Source organism: Trachurus japonicus, chromosome 15 (assembly GCF_045865225.1).
Source record: "Trachurus japonicus isolate A0001 chromosome 15, Traja_1.0".
NCBI lineage: Eukaryota > Metazoa > Chordata > Actinopteri > Carangiformes > Carangidae > Trachurus > Trachurus japonicus.
The window spans coordinates 28,540,828-28,557,783 of NC_140921.1; the positions used below are offsets into that span (position 1 = coordinate 28,540,828).

Consider the following 16,956-nt stretch of genomic DNA (forward strand, 5'->3'; position numbering starts at 1 on the left):
ACTCTCTCTCTTTCTTATCATAGTACTTTACTGTATTGTTTTATTATTTGTGCTCTGCACATAGTCTCAGTCTGACTTTCTCTAAGTTAGAAAACGTTCATTTTCTGTTTAGTATAATCATAAGTTTGCTTTTAGAGCTGAAGGTGACATCTCTGAATCAATAAAGGGTATAATAGGATATATAACGGTCCCCCAGGAGCTGTAGAAAACTCCACTTCTGACATTTTGTGACATATTTGCTGAACCACCAGGCATCAGAAGACAAACACTGAAACAGCCCTAGTAGAATCAGTGGTAATAGAAAGATTGAAGGAGGAGGAGAAGAGTCTGAGTGTTAGAGAAGGAGAGATGAGTTGGGTAGGAGACATCACCCAGGTGGCGTGTAATAAGTCATAACAGCAATAAAGCTGGGATAGAAGAGCGCCTATTGCAGCCTGGGGACTGGGAAGTGGGCTGAGGTGGAGGGAGGAGCACTGCAGCAGCACGGTGATGCATGTCCTCACAGCAGAGCCAGGCTCTGCATACAACTTTGTGTGTGTGTGTGTGTGTGTGTGTGTGTGTGTGTGTGTGTGTGTGTGTGTGTGTGTGTGTGTGTGTGTGTGTGTGTGTGTGTGTGTGTGTGTGTGTGTGTGTGTGTGTGTGTGTGTGTGTGTGTGTGTGTGTGTGTGTGTGTGTGTGTGTGTGTGTGTGTGTGTGTGTGTGTGCCCAAGAGAAACGTTCTGTGTTATACCTTTGGAGCGCAGGAATTTTCACACTTGTTTTATACCATACACAGAACAATAACTACACATCACACACAGTGTATTTCACATTACTGCTGACCATTTTCTAAACCATGTCGTAAATTTGACAGCAGATTTCCTGTCTCTGGGGCGGCCCGTGGTTTTCATTCATTGCCCAGTTGTATTAAAAAAAAAAAAAAAAAAAAAAAAAGCAGCTTTCGACTTCCGGTTATGGCGGCGAGCTGGTCGGCGGTGTAGTTCGAGAGCTCCCAGAACGGTCCGACATTTCCCCAACCTCAGAGTAATTTACACGAGCATATCTGTGATTTTTTTATGGGGAGATACAATCTAAGGAACGCTAAGACCATAACGAGCCCAAACTGTGAGGAAAACGAGGAAATGGCGACAGGAGGCGTCGACACAGATGAACCTAATGTGCATGCTACAATGGCCGCCCTGCAAGCTAGCATGGACGCTATCCGCGCTGACATAAAAGCAGGGCACTTGGACATGAAAAAAGAACTGAGCGGATTCTGCGAGACAATCAAAAAAGACATGAGGGAAGAGTTCGGGAACTTAAAAGAAGAAGTTAACCAACAACTGAGCGAGATTGGGGCAGAACTCAAGAACACAGAGGCTAGGGTTGAGGAGGTGGAGACCCGAGTGGCCGAGATGGAGGAGTGGAGTGTTACCGCGAGGGACGAGCTTCTCCAGGCTCTGAAGGAGCAAAAGAGCATCGTGTCAAAGTTAACTGATTTAGAAACACGCTCCCGCAGAAACAACCTCCGCATCTTCGGGATCCCCGAGGGGGAGGAGGGGAACAACGCATGTGAGTTTCTGGAGAGATTAATTAAATCCGAGTTGCAACTCCCAGACATCGACCTCAATATACAACGCTGCCACCGGTCACTCGGACCAAAACCATCACTGCCAGCCGCCCCGAGATCCATGGTCGCTTATTTCCTCGTCTACAAAACCAAGGATCTGGTGCTGAGCACCGCATGGAAAAAGAAAGAGATACACTTCAAGGGGAAAAGAGTGTACTTCGATCACGACTACCCAGCAGACGTGATAAAAAAGAGGAAGAAATACGCCCCACTGAGGAAGGTGTTAAAAGAACGAGGACTCAGATTCCAAACACCTGCACCTGCAAGGCTCCGAGTCTTCTATGATGAAGGACCCGCCACATACGACAACGCGGACGAGGCGACGGAGGATTTGCTCAAGAGGGGGATACTGACAGCCGACGAGGGAAACACGCGCGCCGACGCATCCCAGGCAGCTGTGACACCGCGCAAGAAGCTGGAAAGAAACACATGGCAGGCCAGCGGGTCCCCAAGACACCGAGACAGGTCTTCAGACATCGAACGAGCCAGAGAGAAGCTCCGGAGATTTCAACGATCCATTACACTGCAGGAGGATATGACCTGAGGTGCACTCGTGAGTGATATGAGAGGAGGGTAAAATTGAAGGGAAAAAAAAAAAAAAAAATCATTAATGATAATTATTTAAAAGACTGGAACTGTTAGGACTTTTATTTTATTTTTTCTTCTCCTCTCTTTTTTTTCATGAGAGTATTTCTTTTTTTCCTTTTCTTTTTTGTGAAACGCCGGTTGATGATTACGGCTCTTAGCTCATATTATTAAGAAAATACCGATCGGACTGTTTCACGGGGTGACAGAAACTACACCGAAAACTGCGTGTACTAAAACCGCCTAGGACGATGTTAGGATGCATCTGGAGGGGCCCTTCCTTTGGAGGCCTCCCCTCCCCGTTCAGAAGTTGTTACTTTACTTCACCTTTGGAGGTTATTTTTGTTTGCTTGTGTTCAGCACAGATGGTTTTTATTTATATGTTTAGATTATTGGAAGGGAAAAATATGTGGACTGGAATTAAGAGGTAGGATGTCAAATCAGGAATACAAAATAATTACTTTAAATGTCAATGGTCTACAAAATCCTATTGAAAGGAGCAAGTTGATTACTAAAATGAAAAGAGAAAAACAACAGATTATTTTTTGGCAGGAGACTCACCTTAGTGATAAAGAGCATGAAAAGTTTAAACAGTTGGGTTTTAAGAATGCATATTACTCATCTTATAAACATGGTCAAAAGAGAGGAGTCATAATATTAATCTCAAACAAAGTTGTTTTCCAGATCTCTAAACAAATAAGGGATACCGAGGGGAGATTCATTTTAGTGAAGGGTTACATTGATCACAAGCAGGTAACACTGCTGAATGTGTATAGACCCCCTGGTAATGATAAAGTATTTATAAAGAAAATATTTGATTTGATTGCTGAAGAGACTGAAGGGATTTTGGTCTGTGGCGGAGATTGGAATATACAATTACAACCGTCCCTTGACTCCTCTAATGTAACAAAAAGAATTAACTCTGAAACAGTCACTGTTAAGAAACTTCTCCTTGAAGCAGGTATGATGGACGTTTGGAGGGTACTGAACCCTACAGCAAGGCAGTTTACGTTTTTCTCCCACCCCCATAATGTTCATTCACGGATTGACTATTTTTTTATGTTCAACTCAGAAAGACACAGAATCTTGAAATGTCAAATAGGGGTTAAAGATATCTCAGACCACGCAGGTGTATATCTTTCCCTACATCTGGATACTGAAACGAAAAACACGACATGGAGGCTTAACACAAGCTTATTAAATGACCCGTTGTGTAAACAATTTATTCATAAAGAATTTAAAGAATATTTAGAACAAAATGACACTGGAGAAGTGTCTCCAGGTACTGTATGGGATGCTGCCAAGGCAGTAATAAGGGGAAAACTTATAATGTGGTCTTCAATTAAAAAGAGGGAGAAACAGAAACGAATAAACGACCTATTACAGGAACTAAAAGACCTCAAAATTAAACATATGGAACTTAATGACCCCAAATTATTAGATCAGATAAAACTCACTAAACAAAACTTAAATAAACTATATGATAGTCATGAGGAGATGAAGGCAAAGTACATCAAGCAAAGGTACTATGATAATGGACCAAGGGCTAAAAAACTGTTAGCCTGGAGGATAAGAAAGCAGCAAGAGGAAAGGTCCATTCATAAAATTAAGGACACACAATCTGGAAAGATGTGTCATAAGCTAAAAGAAATACAAAAGTCCTTTGAAGATTACTACAAAGATCTGTACACTCGACCAAAGGGAGCTGATTCTTTGAGTATTACACATTTCCTTAACTCACTGGATCTTCCGTCCATTGGATTAGAACAGAATAAAATAATGATGAATGAAATAACACAAAAAGAGCTGGATAATGCAATCTCCAGACTCAAAACAAATAAAATGCCAGGTGAGGACGGATATTCCGCCGAAGGGTATAAAGCATTTAGAGAGTTACTATCACCATCATTATTGAAATGTTTTAATTTTACACTTAATGGGGGAGAAATACCAGTCTCCTGGAGACGTGCTATCATTTCTGTAATTCCTAAGGCGGGTAAAGATAAGTCTGAGTGTGGTTCTTATAGACCGATATCGATCTTAAACCTAGATTATAAATTATACGCCTCAATAATTGCAAAAAGATTAGAAAACATTATTCCGGACATAATAGATGAAGACCAGACAGGTTTTCTTAAAACCAGACAGACACAAGATAATGTAAGACGGGCGTTACATTTGATGGAGCACATGAGTAAAAAAAAAGATAAGTCCATCGTTCTTAGCCTTGACGCTGAAAAGGCATTCGATTCAGTTAGTTGGGAATACCTATATTTAACATTACAAAGATTTGGCTTTGATATTAAAGTTATCTCATATTTAAAAAATTTATATCATTCTCCCTTTGCCAAAATCAAAATAAATGGTAGTTTGACTGACCCTGTGCCACTTGAGAGAGGCTGTCGGCAGGGATGTCCCTTAAGTCCGACTTTGTTTGCTCTATTTATCGAGCCTTTGGCTCAGGCTATTAGAGAAGACCAGAACATTAAGGGAATCCGGTTTAAAGGCACTGAGTATAAGACCTGCCTTTATGCAGATGATGTATTAATCACTCTTTCCCAACCAGATTTGAGTTTACCAACATTAATGTCTTCCCTGAAAACATTTGGTCATTATTCGGGTTATAAATTAAACATTCATAAAACACAAGTTATCTCATTTAACTATATTCCCCCACCTCAAATAAATAACCTGTGCAATTTTAAATGGGAAAATAACATTATTAAATACTTAGGAATAAAAATCCCAAAGGATTTATCTACCATTTACGCAACAAATTATCCCCCAATTACAACAGAGATAAAGGCAGATTTGAACAAATGGAGTTTATTACCACTGGACTTGCATTGCAGAATAGATATAGTTAAAATGAACATCTTACCACGATTGCTTTTCCTTTTTCTGTCAATACCAATAGAAATACCGCAAAAACAATTAATAGAATGGAAGAGAATGCTATCTGGGTTCATTTGGAGAGGCCTTAAACCAAGGATCAGGTATAAAACATTGCAACTGTCTAAAGAAAAAGGAGGTTTGGCCTTGCCCAACATAGAGAACTACTACAAATCTGCACAGCTCAGATACTTGATCTATTTGTGCGACCCATATTACAACGCCAAGTGGAAAAATCTGGAATTAAGCCAACTGGATATTCCCCTCCAGAGCTTGCTTGGTGACAGAAATCTATATTTATTGTATAAACAAAACTTAAGTGGTTGGACAAGAACTCCCCTAAATATTTGGTTTGGTGAATGCCGAAAAAACAAACTGGAAAACCACATGAAAATATTACGATGGGTAACACATGATAAGGATTTTAAACCTGCCCAGATGGATGGACGCTTCAAACAGTGGCTCTCCAAAGGTATCACAACATACTGTCTCATTTCTGACAAAGGGACACTAGACTGTTTTCAAAAACTTAAGGATAAATACGACTTAGAAAATCAAGACCTTTTCAGGTTCCTTCAAGTTAGAGCGCATTTTAACTGTGATGTAAGCACAACAGAGGAAGGCAGTTCTGATTTAATAAACATCTTGATTGAGGCATATAAATCTAAATTAAACCGGAAACTGATTTCCAAAATCTATACCTGTTTACAGTCATTTAATGGTACTTCTACTCTTTATGTTAAATCCAAATGGGAAAAAGAAGCCAAAATAACCATTTCAGATGATGACTGGTTGAACATTTGCAAAACTCAAATGAGCACTTCTAGCTCTGGCTATTGGAGGGAATTTTCGTGGAAGAATATAATCCGATTTTTTATCACTCCCAAAATCAAACAGCTTCAGAAAGGTCAGACAAGTTATGGAAAGTGTTGGAGAGAGTGTGGAAACGCACAGGCGGACCATTTCCATGTCTTCTGGGACTGTCCAATTATACATTCTTTCTGGCGGGATGTAGTGGTGAAAATTAATTCAATATTGGGCTTTGAGATTAAACATGATTTTTGTACAATTTATCTTGGTAATATTTCCCCCACAATCAGTGTTGCTGACAATTATTTGATTAAAATAATGTTGGTCTCCGCTAAAAAAGCTATTACGAGAAGATGGCTATCGAAAGAGTCTCCATCTAAAGAAGAGTGGACTGCAATTGTAAAACAAATGTATAACATGGAAAAACTGACTTTTTCTTTGAACTTGAACATGGACAAATTCACTGTATTATGGAGGAAATGGACAGCTCATCCTGAATAGGCGACACTATCACAACTTGTGCTCTGTTTTATCTTTTTATTTTTCTATTTATTTACTTTTTTATTTTTTGCTTGGGTACAGTGCCCTCTACTGTCCTATTTGATGTGCTCTCTCAGTCTTGTTGTACACTAGTGTGTGAATGGTTTAGTCCCGTTTTGACAAGAAGAGTAGACTGTGGACAAACAGAACAAAAATGATTGAAGTAACTCTAAACCTTGGATCTACCGCTAAAAAACATATTGTTATATCTTTCCCTGTGTAACGATATATTTGCGTACAATTTTCCGTCTGTGCACTTTCTTCCTTGTTCTTCTTTCTTGTTCCTTTTTCTTTTTCTCCATTATATTGTAAAATTGAATGATTCAATAAAAATAAAGTTAAAAAAAAAGCAGCTTTCAAACATACAGGGCTGTAGAAAACCATTCAACCCTTCTGTTGATGTGGCTCCCATTTGTTCAAGGTCCCGCAGAGTCTGGTGACCCTTTGACCTTTTAACTTTTAGTAGAGACATCCATGGCTCCTAACTAACAGTACAGGTGCATCTCAATAAAGTAGATGATCAGCTCTTCTCCATGACAGTGGAGCTACTGAACCAGAGTCAGGAAACCTCTGCAGGTGTTTGGTTGTTTATTTTAGACCCCCATTAGCTTTTGCCAAGCAGCACCTATTCACAATTTCCACATGACAATACAAACATCCATGTCATGATAACACCATACAAAATGCATATGCATTGCAACACACACACACACACACACACACACACACACACACACACACACACAATATAACAATACATACACATTAACTCGCACTCCCGTACCAGTTTTAATAAGTTAATCGATATAGACAAGCACAGGTATACATACTAAGGACAACACAAACAATACATTAAAGCTCTTCCATTTAAATCTGTCAGCTTATAGAAATGTCATTACAGCAAAGCTATTGAATATTTAAAGTATATATATATTTAAATATGTAGGAATTCCCTCCATCTAGCGGTGCGGTTGCATATCGGAACGTATTCTTGATGTTGCATTCAGGTGAAATCGGGCAGACGTCAGACAGACAACAGACGCTGCATGTAACTGGATAAACAAGCGTCTATGTAAACAAGTGGTCCACCAGCACGAGGCAAAACAATACAGGCGTGACAATATGTTGTCATGGTGATGTCGTATTGTTTACCTGACCCACGTTTTACCGTCTTTCTCTCGTGGAGTAAAATGACATCCGGTTGGTTTGCCGATGCAACATGGCCGCCTCGGTTCGGTGCGCCCCCCCTTATGTATTTGTAACGACTTGTAACAACTCATTCTAAGGTACGAGAAAGCTTTCATTTGTAGGAAACCTCTGCAGGTGTTTGGTTGTTTATTTTAGACCCCCATTAGCTTTTGCCAAACAGCACCTATTCACAATTTCCACATGACAATACAAACATCCATGTCATGATAACACCATACAAAATGCATATGCATTGCAACACACACACACACACACACACACACAATATAACAATACATACACATTATAACTCGCACTCCCGTACCAGTTTTAATAAGTTAATCGATATAGACAAGCACAGGTATACATACTAAGGACAACACAAACAATACATTAAAGCTCTTCCATTTAAATCTGTCAGCTTATAGAAATGTCATTACAGCAAAGCTATTGAATATTTAAAGTATATATATATTTAAATATGTAGGAATTCCCTCCATCTAGCGGTGCGGTTGCATATCGGAACGTATTCTTGATGTTGCATTCAGGTGAAATCGGGCAGACGTCAGACAGACAACAGACACTGCATGTAACAGGATAAACAAGCGTCTATGTAAACAAGTGGTCCGCCAGCACGAGTCAAAACAATACAGGCGTGACAATATGTTGTCATGGTGATGTCGTATTGTTTACCTGACCCACGTTTTACCGTCTTTCTCTCGTAGAGTAAAATGACATCCGGTTGGTTTGCCGATGCAACATGGCCGCCTCGGTTCGGTGCGCCCCCCCCTTATGTATTTGTAACGACTTGTAACAACTCATTCTAAGGTACGAGAAAGCTTTCATTTGTATGCGGGTGTGATTCCACTTCAGTGAAATACGTATTTATGAAAGCAATATTTGATTTTTGCTAATAAAAAGCCAAATAAGTTACATACTGGGGCTTTAAGAACTTCTAGTTAATGAAGTTTCTTGTTAGATAATAATCTTTCAGTCATGTTCTTTTGTTGAGTGACATAATTTGGAAGTGAGTTCCATTCTTTCGTTGCTCTATACATTTGTTTGTTTGGATTTCATTTTAATTTTTTGATTTACTTAATTTTGTATTTTCATTAAATATAAGACATAATCATTACAATTAAAAGAAATAAAAACATGAAATATTCCAGTATCTGTGTAATGAATCTATATACTATATGAGTTTCACTATTTGACTATTGAACAACTGAAATAAATGAACTTTCCATGCTGTTCTGATTTACTGAGATGCACTTGTAAAGACTTTGGTCCCCTGACTATTCATCAACATGCAGATGACTCAGAGCCGTTTGCACGACTGTGACCTCTGATCAGTGTGTTGCCCCCCCCCTGCAGAAGCAGCTGGCCAGCCTGCTGACAGACCTGGGCTGCACCAGCTCAGCCCTGCTCATGTACGAGAAGCTGGAGCTCTGGGAAGACGCAGTCATCTGCTACGAGAGGCTGGGTCAGCACGGCAAGGTAACGATTCAAACTGTCTACATGTCTGTGCTGGGCTCACAGGAGCTGCTTGTTAGTTCAACAAACTGGCATCAAAACGGTTCTACTTTGTGTCTGCAAAGACAAAATCAAATAATGCTGATGTGGTCCGTTCCCCCAGGCCGAGGAGATTGTCCGCAGGGAGCTGGAGAAGAAGGAGACGCCCAGCCTGTACTGCCTCCTGGGGGACATCCTGAGGGACCATCAGTACTACGACCGGGCCTGGGAGCTGTCGAGACGACGCAGCGCCAGAGCCATGCGCTCCAAAGCCCTGCTGCACCTCCGCAACAAGGAGTTCCAGCAGTGTGTGGACTGTTTTGAGCAGTCACTCAAGATCAACGGCATGCAGGTACAAAGACACGCTGACCCTGCTGGGGCTAGGTGTGGTGGCTGGTCATGTTGTTATTGAATCCATCAAAGTTCATCATGGAGTACAGTGATGACCAGAGTTATTAGAACACTTGGATTTTAAGAGGTTTCAGTTGTTTTTGTTGAAATGGCCTTTAATCATCAGTCATTTTCGTAACGAAAAACAAACAAGGCCTGTTTCTGTCAGTGTCACACAATTGTGTTTTTCACAGAAGAAGCCAAATTATTCACAAAGTCTGGACCTCAACCCCATCAAGCAAATTTGGGGTGAGTTGGAAAATAAACTGGACAAATCTAATATACACTGCTCGTCCAAAGAAAAAGTCACCACTTGGACCCCGGCGCCGCCGCCATGGTAACATTTTATCTGCAGGGATAAAAAGGTTGGGGACCCCTGCCATACAGGACCCCTCCGATGTCGGTGTGCTCTGCTCTCTGGGTCTCTTTACTTCATGACCTCATGTCTGTTTAACTCATGACACCTCCCATCATCCTCGGCTGGGTTACTGCATGCCAACACCATGAGCCAACATGTTGTGTTGGCATGTCAGTGTAAGTACTGTATGGATGACACGTCTGAAATGTTCACTTTTTTTGCATGGATGTGGATTCAGGCTGCAGTTTCCTCTCTCCCCCTGTGTGTGTGTGTGTGTGTGCGTGTGCGTGTGCGTGTGCGTGTGCGTGTGCGTGTGCGTGTGCGTGTGCGTGTGCGTGTGCGTGTGCGTGTGTGTGTGTGTGTGTAGCTTGGCGTGTGGTTTTCCCTCGGATGTGCCTACTTTACCCTGGAGGGCTATGAAGGAGCTGCCAGGGCTTTCCAGAGGTGTGTGGGACTGGAGCCAGATGTGAGTACCTACACACACAGAACGAAATGTAACAACGCACACACACACACACAGAACAAAAGAAATATAAGGTAGGGATGTCACGATTACTTGTTTTCACAATCAATCGCAGTATTAAATGCCACAATTATTTAATCGTAAAGATTCCTAAATACCGTCACTTTCCAAAAAGATCAGCGCACGGAATGTAAACAAGTTACACAACATCATGAACAATATGAATCATCATCATGTTAATGTCAATTTACCCAATGTCAAAAACAAGAAAGGACTCGCAACACTGTATGAGCCCCCCAAAGTACAAAAATTTATTAGAGGACTATAAAAAGGACAACGTTTCGAGCAGTGCGCTCTTCGTCAGGTCAATCAAGACAAATGCTTTCAGGTGTTTTTTTGTTCATCTTTTTTTGTTCAATTTACCCAATGTAACACTGAACTGGTGGGAATTTAAATGTTAGCGCCTCATTTGTAAGAAAAAAAAGATTTAAAAAAACACTTAAAACATTTCCTCTGAAGGATTAATAATTGGTTGTATATTAATAGATACTTTAAATAATTTGTTTATATAATTGGTAATGCAATTATATTTTGACTATATTTGATTTTACACATTCATAGTGTTGTTAAATTATTGAATATAATAATCGTCATAATCATGATTATTTCTCTGACAATAATCGTACCAATAAAATCTATAATGGTGACATCCCTATAGAGTGCCGAAGCGGAAGCAGCCCCATGGGTCCTCAAATCGAAAAAAGTCTCCATACGAATGAATGGGACTCCAAGATTTATTTCGTGATCCGTTTGAATTGTGCCATGACAAAAAAATATGTCCTCTACCTGTTTAAAACATCACGTTTCATGCCGAGAAATCAGTAGTTTATCGTAAAACGACAACATGAGAATGTATTTTGTGTGACGACGCTCTGCGGACTACGAATCTGGTCTCCCACAAAAAATACGTCACCAACTGACACGGGTAAGGGCGGCATTTGGTGTGTGACGTCAACTACGCGACTTGTAGTCTTTCTGGTTATGGACTCTTCGGAATTTTATTTTACAATCGTTTTACAACAAACTGCTGATTTCTCGGCATGAAACGTGATGTTTTAAACAGGTAGAGGACATATTTTTTTGTCATGGCACAATTCAAACGGATCACGAAATAAAACTTGGGCTCCCATTCATTCGTATGGAGACTTTTTTCGATTTGAGGACCCATGGGGCTGCTTCCACTTCGGCACTCAATAAGGACATCATAACATCACGGTCCTCCCATCAGTGTTTCACATAACATTCCTGCTCTCTTATTCTCTTAATGTGAACCAGAGTGGGTTGTGTGTCTGTCCAACACACTCAGACATACACACAGTTGAAAACACAGCATGCAGCACAACCCTCTTGTCTGGTGTTGTCTTTCTACCTCACTCTTTTCTCTCCCTCTTGTCTCCCGTCCTCCTTTCAGAACGCAGAGGGATGGAACAACCTGTCCACAGCTTACATCCGCCTCCAGAAGAAGTGAGTCTCAGTGTGGCTGGAAACCTTGTTGAAGTGTGTGTTCACCTGCTTCCAGAGGGAGTTTGTGTGTGTGTGTGTGTGTGTGTGTGTGTGTGTGTGTGTGTGTGCGCGTCATATCTTAGAATGGATTGAGGTGTAAGTGGATTATTCTCTTCATTAGTTTAACAAACATGAACTACTGAGCAGTGGATCTGCACTTGCTGGCCAAGCTTCAGGTGCAGATCTATCTGACATGACACTGGGTTGAAGGTCTGACAGCTGTGTGGATCAGAATGGATAAACCTTTAAGTTTAAGTGACAGTTGAGACTTTATAGAAAGACTTTTTATATGCTAAAATGTACAAGGAAAACAAACAATGTTCAGAGCTCTGTGTTAGATAACAAGATAACTTCAAGTTTAAAGAGAAAGTTCAACATTTTGGCAAATTGGCCCATTGCCATAATCCCTATAGTTTTAGGAGTAGGTTCGTTACCTTTAATTGTCGGTGCAAGCTGATTTTCGATCAGTGGGGCAGAGTTACGAGCTGCTCAGCTATCGCTATGCAGGCTACTGGTGTTTCCACTTTTCCCTCATCAAACTCATCAAATACACAATCCAACGACTGCAAAATGCTCTCGTGGACAAGTTGTGACCTGCACATTCACCACGCTATGAGATAATAACGTATACCGTAATTATGTAACATTATGACACACAAAGCAAATACTACTACTTGCGCTTTTGAAGTCACTCTGCCGAGCAGCCGCGTCTTGAATGTAGTTCCGGCTACACATTTGCCTCGAAAACAACTCTGTCTCGTAACATTCCATTATTATTTCATAGCATGGTGAATGCGCAGGTCACAACTTGTCCATGAGAACTTTTTGGAGTGGTTGGATTGTGTATTTGATGAGTTTGATGAGGGAAAGGCGGAAATACCATATGCCTCCGTAGCGTTAGCTGAGCAGCTTGTATGTCTGCCCCGCCGATCGAAACAGCTTGCACCGACAATTAAAGGTAACGAATTTTATGGCAATGGGCCAATTTGCCAAAATGTTGAAATATTTCTTCAAAGTGACTTCTTTGGCTGAATAGATCTCACTTGGGGGACGGCTATCTGCTGGTGGACAGGCACGAAGCGGGAGCTCAGCTTTGACCATAAGGACGGTCTTTACAGAGACACTTCCAGAGTTGGCAGCTAATCAAGATAATTAATGATAGTGGATTTTTAAAGGCCAATATAATAACGATAGTTTGGAGCAGGAAAAAAAGCTAATAACTAATCAATCAACCAATGGCCCAAAAGCACAGGAGTCCATGATCCAGACAGCATGTTCAGACAGCATGCAACACATTTCAATCTTCAAACCTAGAGTAGGTTTAGATTAAGGCTGGAGGTTCAGTAGTGATAGTAAAGATTAAAGGACATTATGTTTATGATGGAAGTCCATAAATATAGACCTACTTATCACATATCACTCTGCACCTGCTATCACATCTCTTGTTTTAGTCTACACATTCATGCTAAGTTTATTCTTCCTTTCTGTTTTGTCCTCAACCTGAACTCCAAACTCATCCTGTGTTTTGTCTTCCGATCTGTCTTGTACTGTCTCTCCTCCTCCTGTTTGTGTCCTCCCGTTGTCCTCCACTTGTAGGAACAAAGCCTTCCACACCCTGCAGGAGGCTCTGAAGTGTAACTACGAACACTGGCAGATCTGGGAGAACTTCATCGCCGTCAGCACCGACATCGGGGACTTCTCTGAATCCGTCAAAGCCTACCACCGTCTGATGGACCTCAGGGAAAACTACAAGGACGTCCAGGTACGGGCCGGGTTTGAACCTTGTTTTCTCTTTTTTTCTTTGACTTTTTTTGCTGCAGTTCAGTACCCGGTAACCTAACTACTAACTGACTTAGCAGATCAATCACTTTGACTTCAGGGTGAGGTCTTTGACTGTTTCCATCAGTCAAAAGCCTAAATAAGATACATTTAGATAGTGCTGCATTTTCTAACTGTATTTTTGTGTCTTGAATTCAAATGTCCAGACCTAACAGGGGAGGAGAGAACATGTCAAGTTGACCAAATGAGCTCATCTTAATAAATACATCTGATGTCAGCTGACTCAAAGGTGAACTGTTGACTAAATGTCAGACAGTGATGTTCACACTGTTAGAGAGTGTAGTCCGACCCCTCCCCACTCCACCTCCCTCACATTACTGTCGCTCACATCACATTACACCGATCCCACTCCCGAGTCCCACCATAAACGTGGATTTCATAAATAAAAAGATTAGATACGGCAAACTAAGGACAATGGGCAACAACAGGGGAACAGCTCAGTACTGGAGTCAGTTTAAACTCATCACAACCCTTGAGGGTGAAGGGGAAGTCCAACTTTTGTGCGCTGCTGCAGCTGTGTCGCGCTCAGTCAATTAATTCGATAAATCCATACTTAACTTAATCCTTTCGCCTGAGAATTCTGAAAACTCGTCTCAGATTCTAGGAAAAAAGGAAGTAAAAAAAAAAAAGATCTAGAAAAAAGTGGTCGGGGGTCACGTGATGCGCTTGCACTGAGAGGTTCGCTTTTGCCGACCTCCCGCTCCGTCAGCCGATAAACTCAATTTTTAACTGATAAACCTCAACATTCCTGGCTACACTTGCTGGAGAACATGTCCAACGCTAAAGGCAATACTTCTCGAGCTATCCCCGCGTCACAAATACCCGTGCGAACCGTAACTCGTCAAGACACAAAAAAGCTACTCGCGGCTAATACAGAAGCTAACATGGAAGATGGCGGCAGCACGTCGTTTGAGGAAAGCGTGGCTAACACCGTTTCTGACACAGTTACTAAACAGATTGGCGCTCTCATGGAACTGAAGTTTGCAGAGCTGCATTCTACTCTGGACAAACTGAGCCGCTGTGTGGATGACAACACAAAGCGGATCGCTGAGACTGAAACCCGCATATCTGACGGCGAGGACCGCACAGCTTCTCTGGAGAACAAGCTAGCTGAACTCGAAAAAAAAGTGAAGATATTAACCGACCGAGCCGAGGACAGCGAAAACAGGAGCCGCAGAGATAACATACGAATCATGGGCCTCAAAGAAGGCACAGAGGGGAATCAGGCGGTCAGGTTTTTTGAGACCTGGCTTCCAGACACACTGGATCTGGAGACCAAGCGAGGCTCCATTAAGATTGACCGAGCACACAGAGCCTTAGGTCCGCCGAAGAAAAACTACAATCGACCTGTCATCATAAAGTTACACAACTTTAGTGACAAACAACGGATCCTTTCTGCTGTCCGGGAGAAACGCGAAGTCACCTTCCAAGGAGACAAGATCTACATCCGTCAGGACCTATCGCCCCAGGTGAGAGAAGCCCGACGTCAGTTTAACGGTGTGTGTGACCGCCTCATCCAGAGAGGGCTGCGGTTCCAGATGCGCTACCCGGCCAGCTTATGCTTCACCCTGAACGGCGAGGATCACTCCTTCAAAAACCCACGTGAAGCTGAGGATTTTCTGAGCAGAAGCGTCTAACCTCGGGCACAGGATATTGATGACACTGAAGTGTTTAACACGGTCTACACAGCAGACAGAAATTAAACTCTTGCCGAATGGAAGATGAACAGTTCATAATCCACCCCGGTGTGGACCTCATCACTTAGAGTTTACTTTCAGAGCAACAGTGAGTCCCTCTCCCCTGACATGTTACAGGTACCTGTCGTTAATTAGCCTATAACGTCTTGATTCTCCCTGAATAATATTATTTTTATTCAGATGGATGGACTTATTTGTTCATATATTGATATTTTAGCTGTGGCCGTCACAACTACAGTTGTCAGTACGATTTCCGCTCCTTAAAAAGAAAAGGAAAAAAAAAAAATCAATGGCCTATGTTTACTCTCTTTTCTGTTATGGATACATGCTCAGGTAATTTGCCTGCGTTCTTTTTTCTCTCTCTCTTTTTTTTTTTTTTTTTTTTCTCTCCCAGCGGTGTTTAATTATTTCTTGAGACTATATGCTTCAATCACAGGACGTGATTCATAATCAGCTGTCGGCTGCGGGGCGGGGGGGTTGCGGAGAACAGGCATCAGTAGTGGGATGCATGTGAACATTCCTGCAGCTGGTGTGTTCGTTTCTCTCACAGGTGGGAGGATACCTCTCTGCTTCACCTGCCCCAAGACTCTTAACGCCTTTTTAAGGATGTTCTTTGTTCTTGTTTTTTCGTTTGGGGGGCTCTATTTTGTTCAGGGTTCAGAGCCTCAGTTTGGGGAGGGGTTTCTACAGACAGCAGTAACTATTGTATTCTTTTCTTGTGTGTTTGGCTTCAGTCCTTTATTAACTACCATATCAGACACTGCCTTTTTTCTTCTCTGTTTCATGTATGGCTGCATAGAACACTTACTGTATAGAGGGCGTAACCCTACATGAGTGATCTTAAGATTGTTTCACTTAATGTTAAGGGCATTTACCATGTCATCAAACGCCAGAAAATCCTGTCCTTCCTTAAAAAAGAAAGATGCCAAATTGCCTTTCTCCAAGAGACCCACCTTTCAGACCTAGAACATATAAAATTGAGGAGAAGCTGGGTAGGTCAGGTATTTTATTCGTCTTATAATTCTAAAAGTCGAGGCGTTGCAATTCTCCTACATCGCTCCCTGCCTTTTACTCTTGACAAAACATTATCAGATAAAGAGGGACGCTATGTAATTCTGTCTGGCTATCTTTATGGAGAACATGTAGTTTTTGGTTGTATATATGCACCAACAATATATGAGGCCTCTTTCATTCCACAGCTTATTTCGGATTTAGCAACATTTTCTTCTCCATATTTAATGCTAGGAGGCGACTTGAACTGTGCTTTTAACCCAAATATTGATTTATCCCCCCCCCAATCTACTCTCTCTAAGAAAAGTGCAAAAATGGGCGAATTTTGTAAGGATTTTGATCTATATGATACTTGGAGGGTGCTACACCCCTTAGATAAAGACTACACATTCTTCTCAATCCCCCACCAGGTTTCTTCTAGAATAGACTACTTTTTATCTTCAAGAACAATTTTGAACAGAATACTGAACTGCACAATTGGCACCAAGTTTCTTTCTGA

General features: G+C 41.5%; 1 protein-coding gene across 1 annotated transcript in view; it reads left to right on the forward strand.

Moving 5' to 3' along the window:
* ttc27 (tetratricopeptide repeat domain 27) overlaps positions 1 to 16,956 on the forward strand; it is a 104,489-nt gene that overhangs the window by 72,963 nt on the left and 14,570 nt on the right. The window contains exons 12-16 of the mRNA XM_085800881.1: positions 8,999 to 9,121; positions 9,261 to 9,488; positions 10,252 to 10,350; positions 11,819 to 11,871; positions 13,507 to 13,672. Of these exons, the coding sequence (XP_085657007.1) occupies positions 8,999 to 9,121; positions 9,261 to 9,488; positions 10,252 to 10,350; positions 11,819 to 11,871; positions 13,507 to 13,672 (669 nt within the window). The remainder of the gene's footprint in view (positions 1 to 8,998; positions 9,122 to 9,260; positions 9,489 to 10,251; positions 10,351 to 11,818; positions 11,872 to 13,506; positions 13,673 to 16,956) is intronic.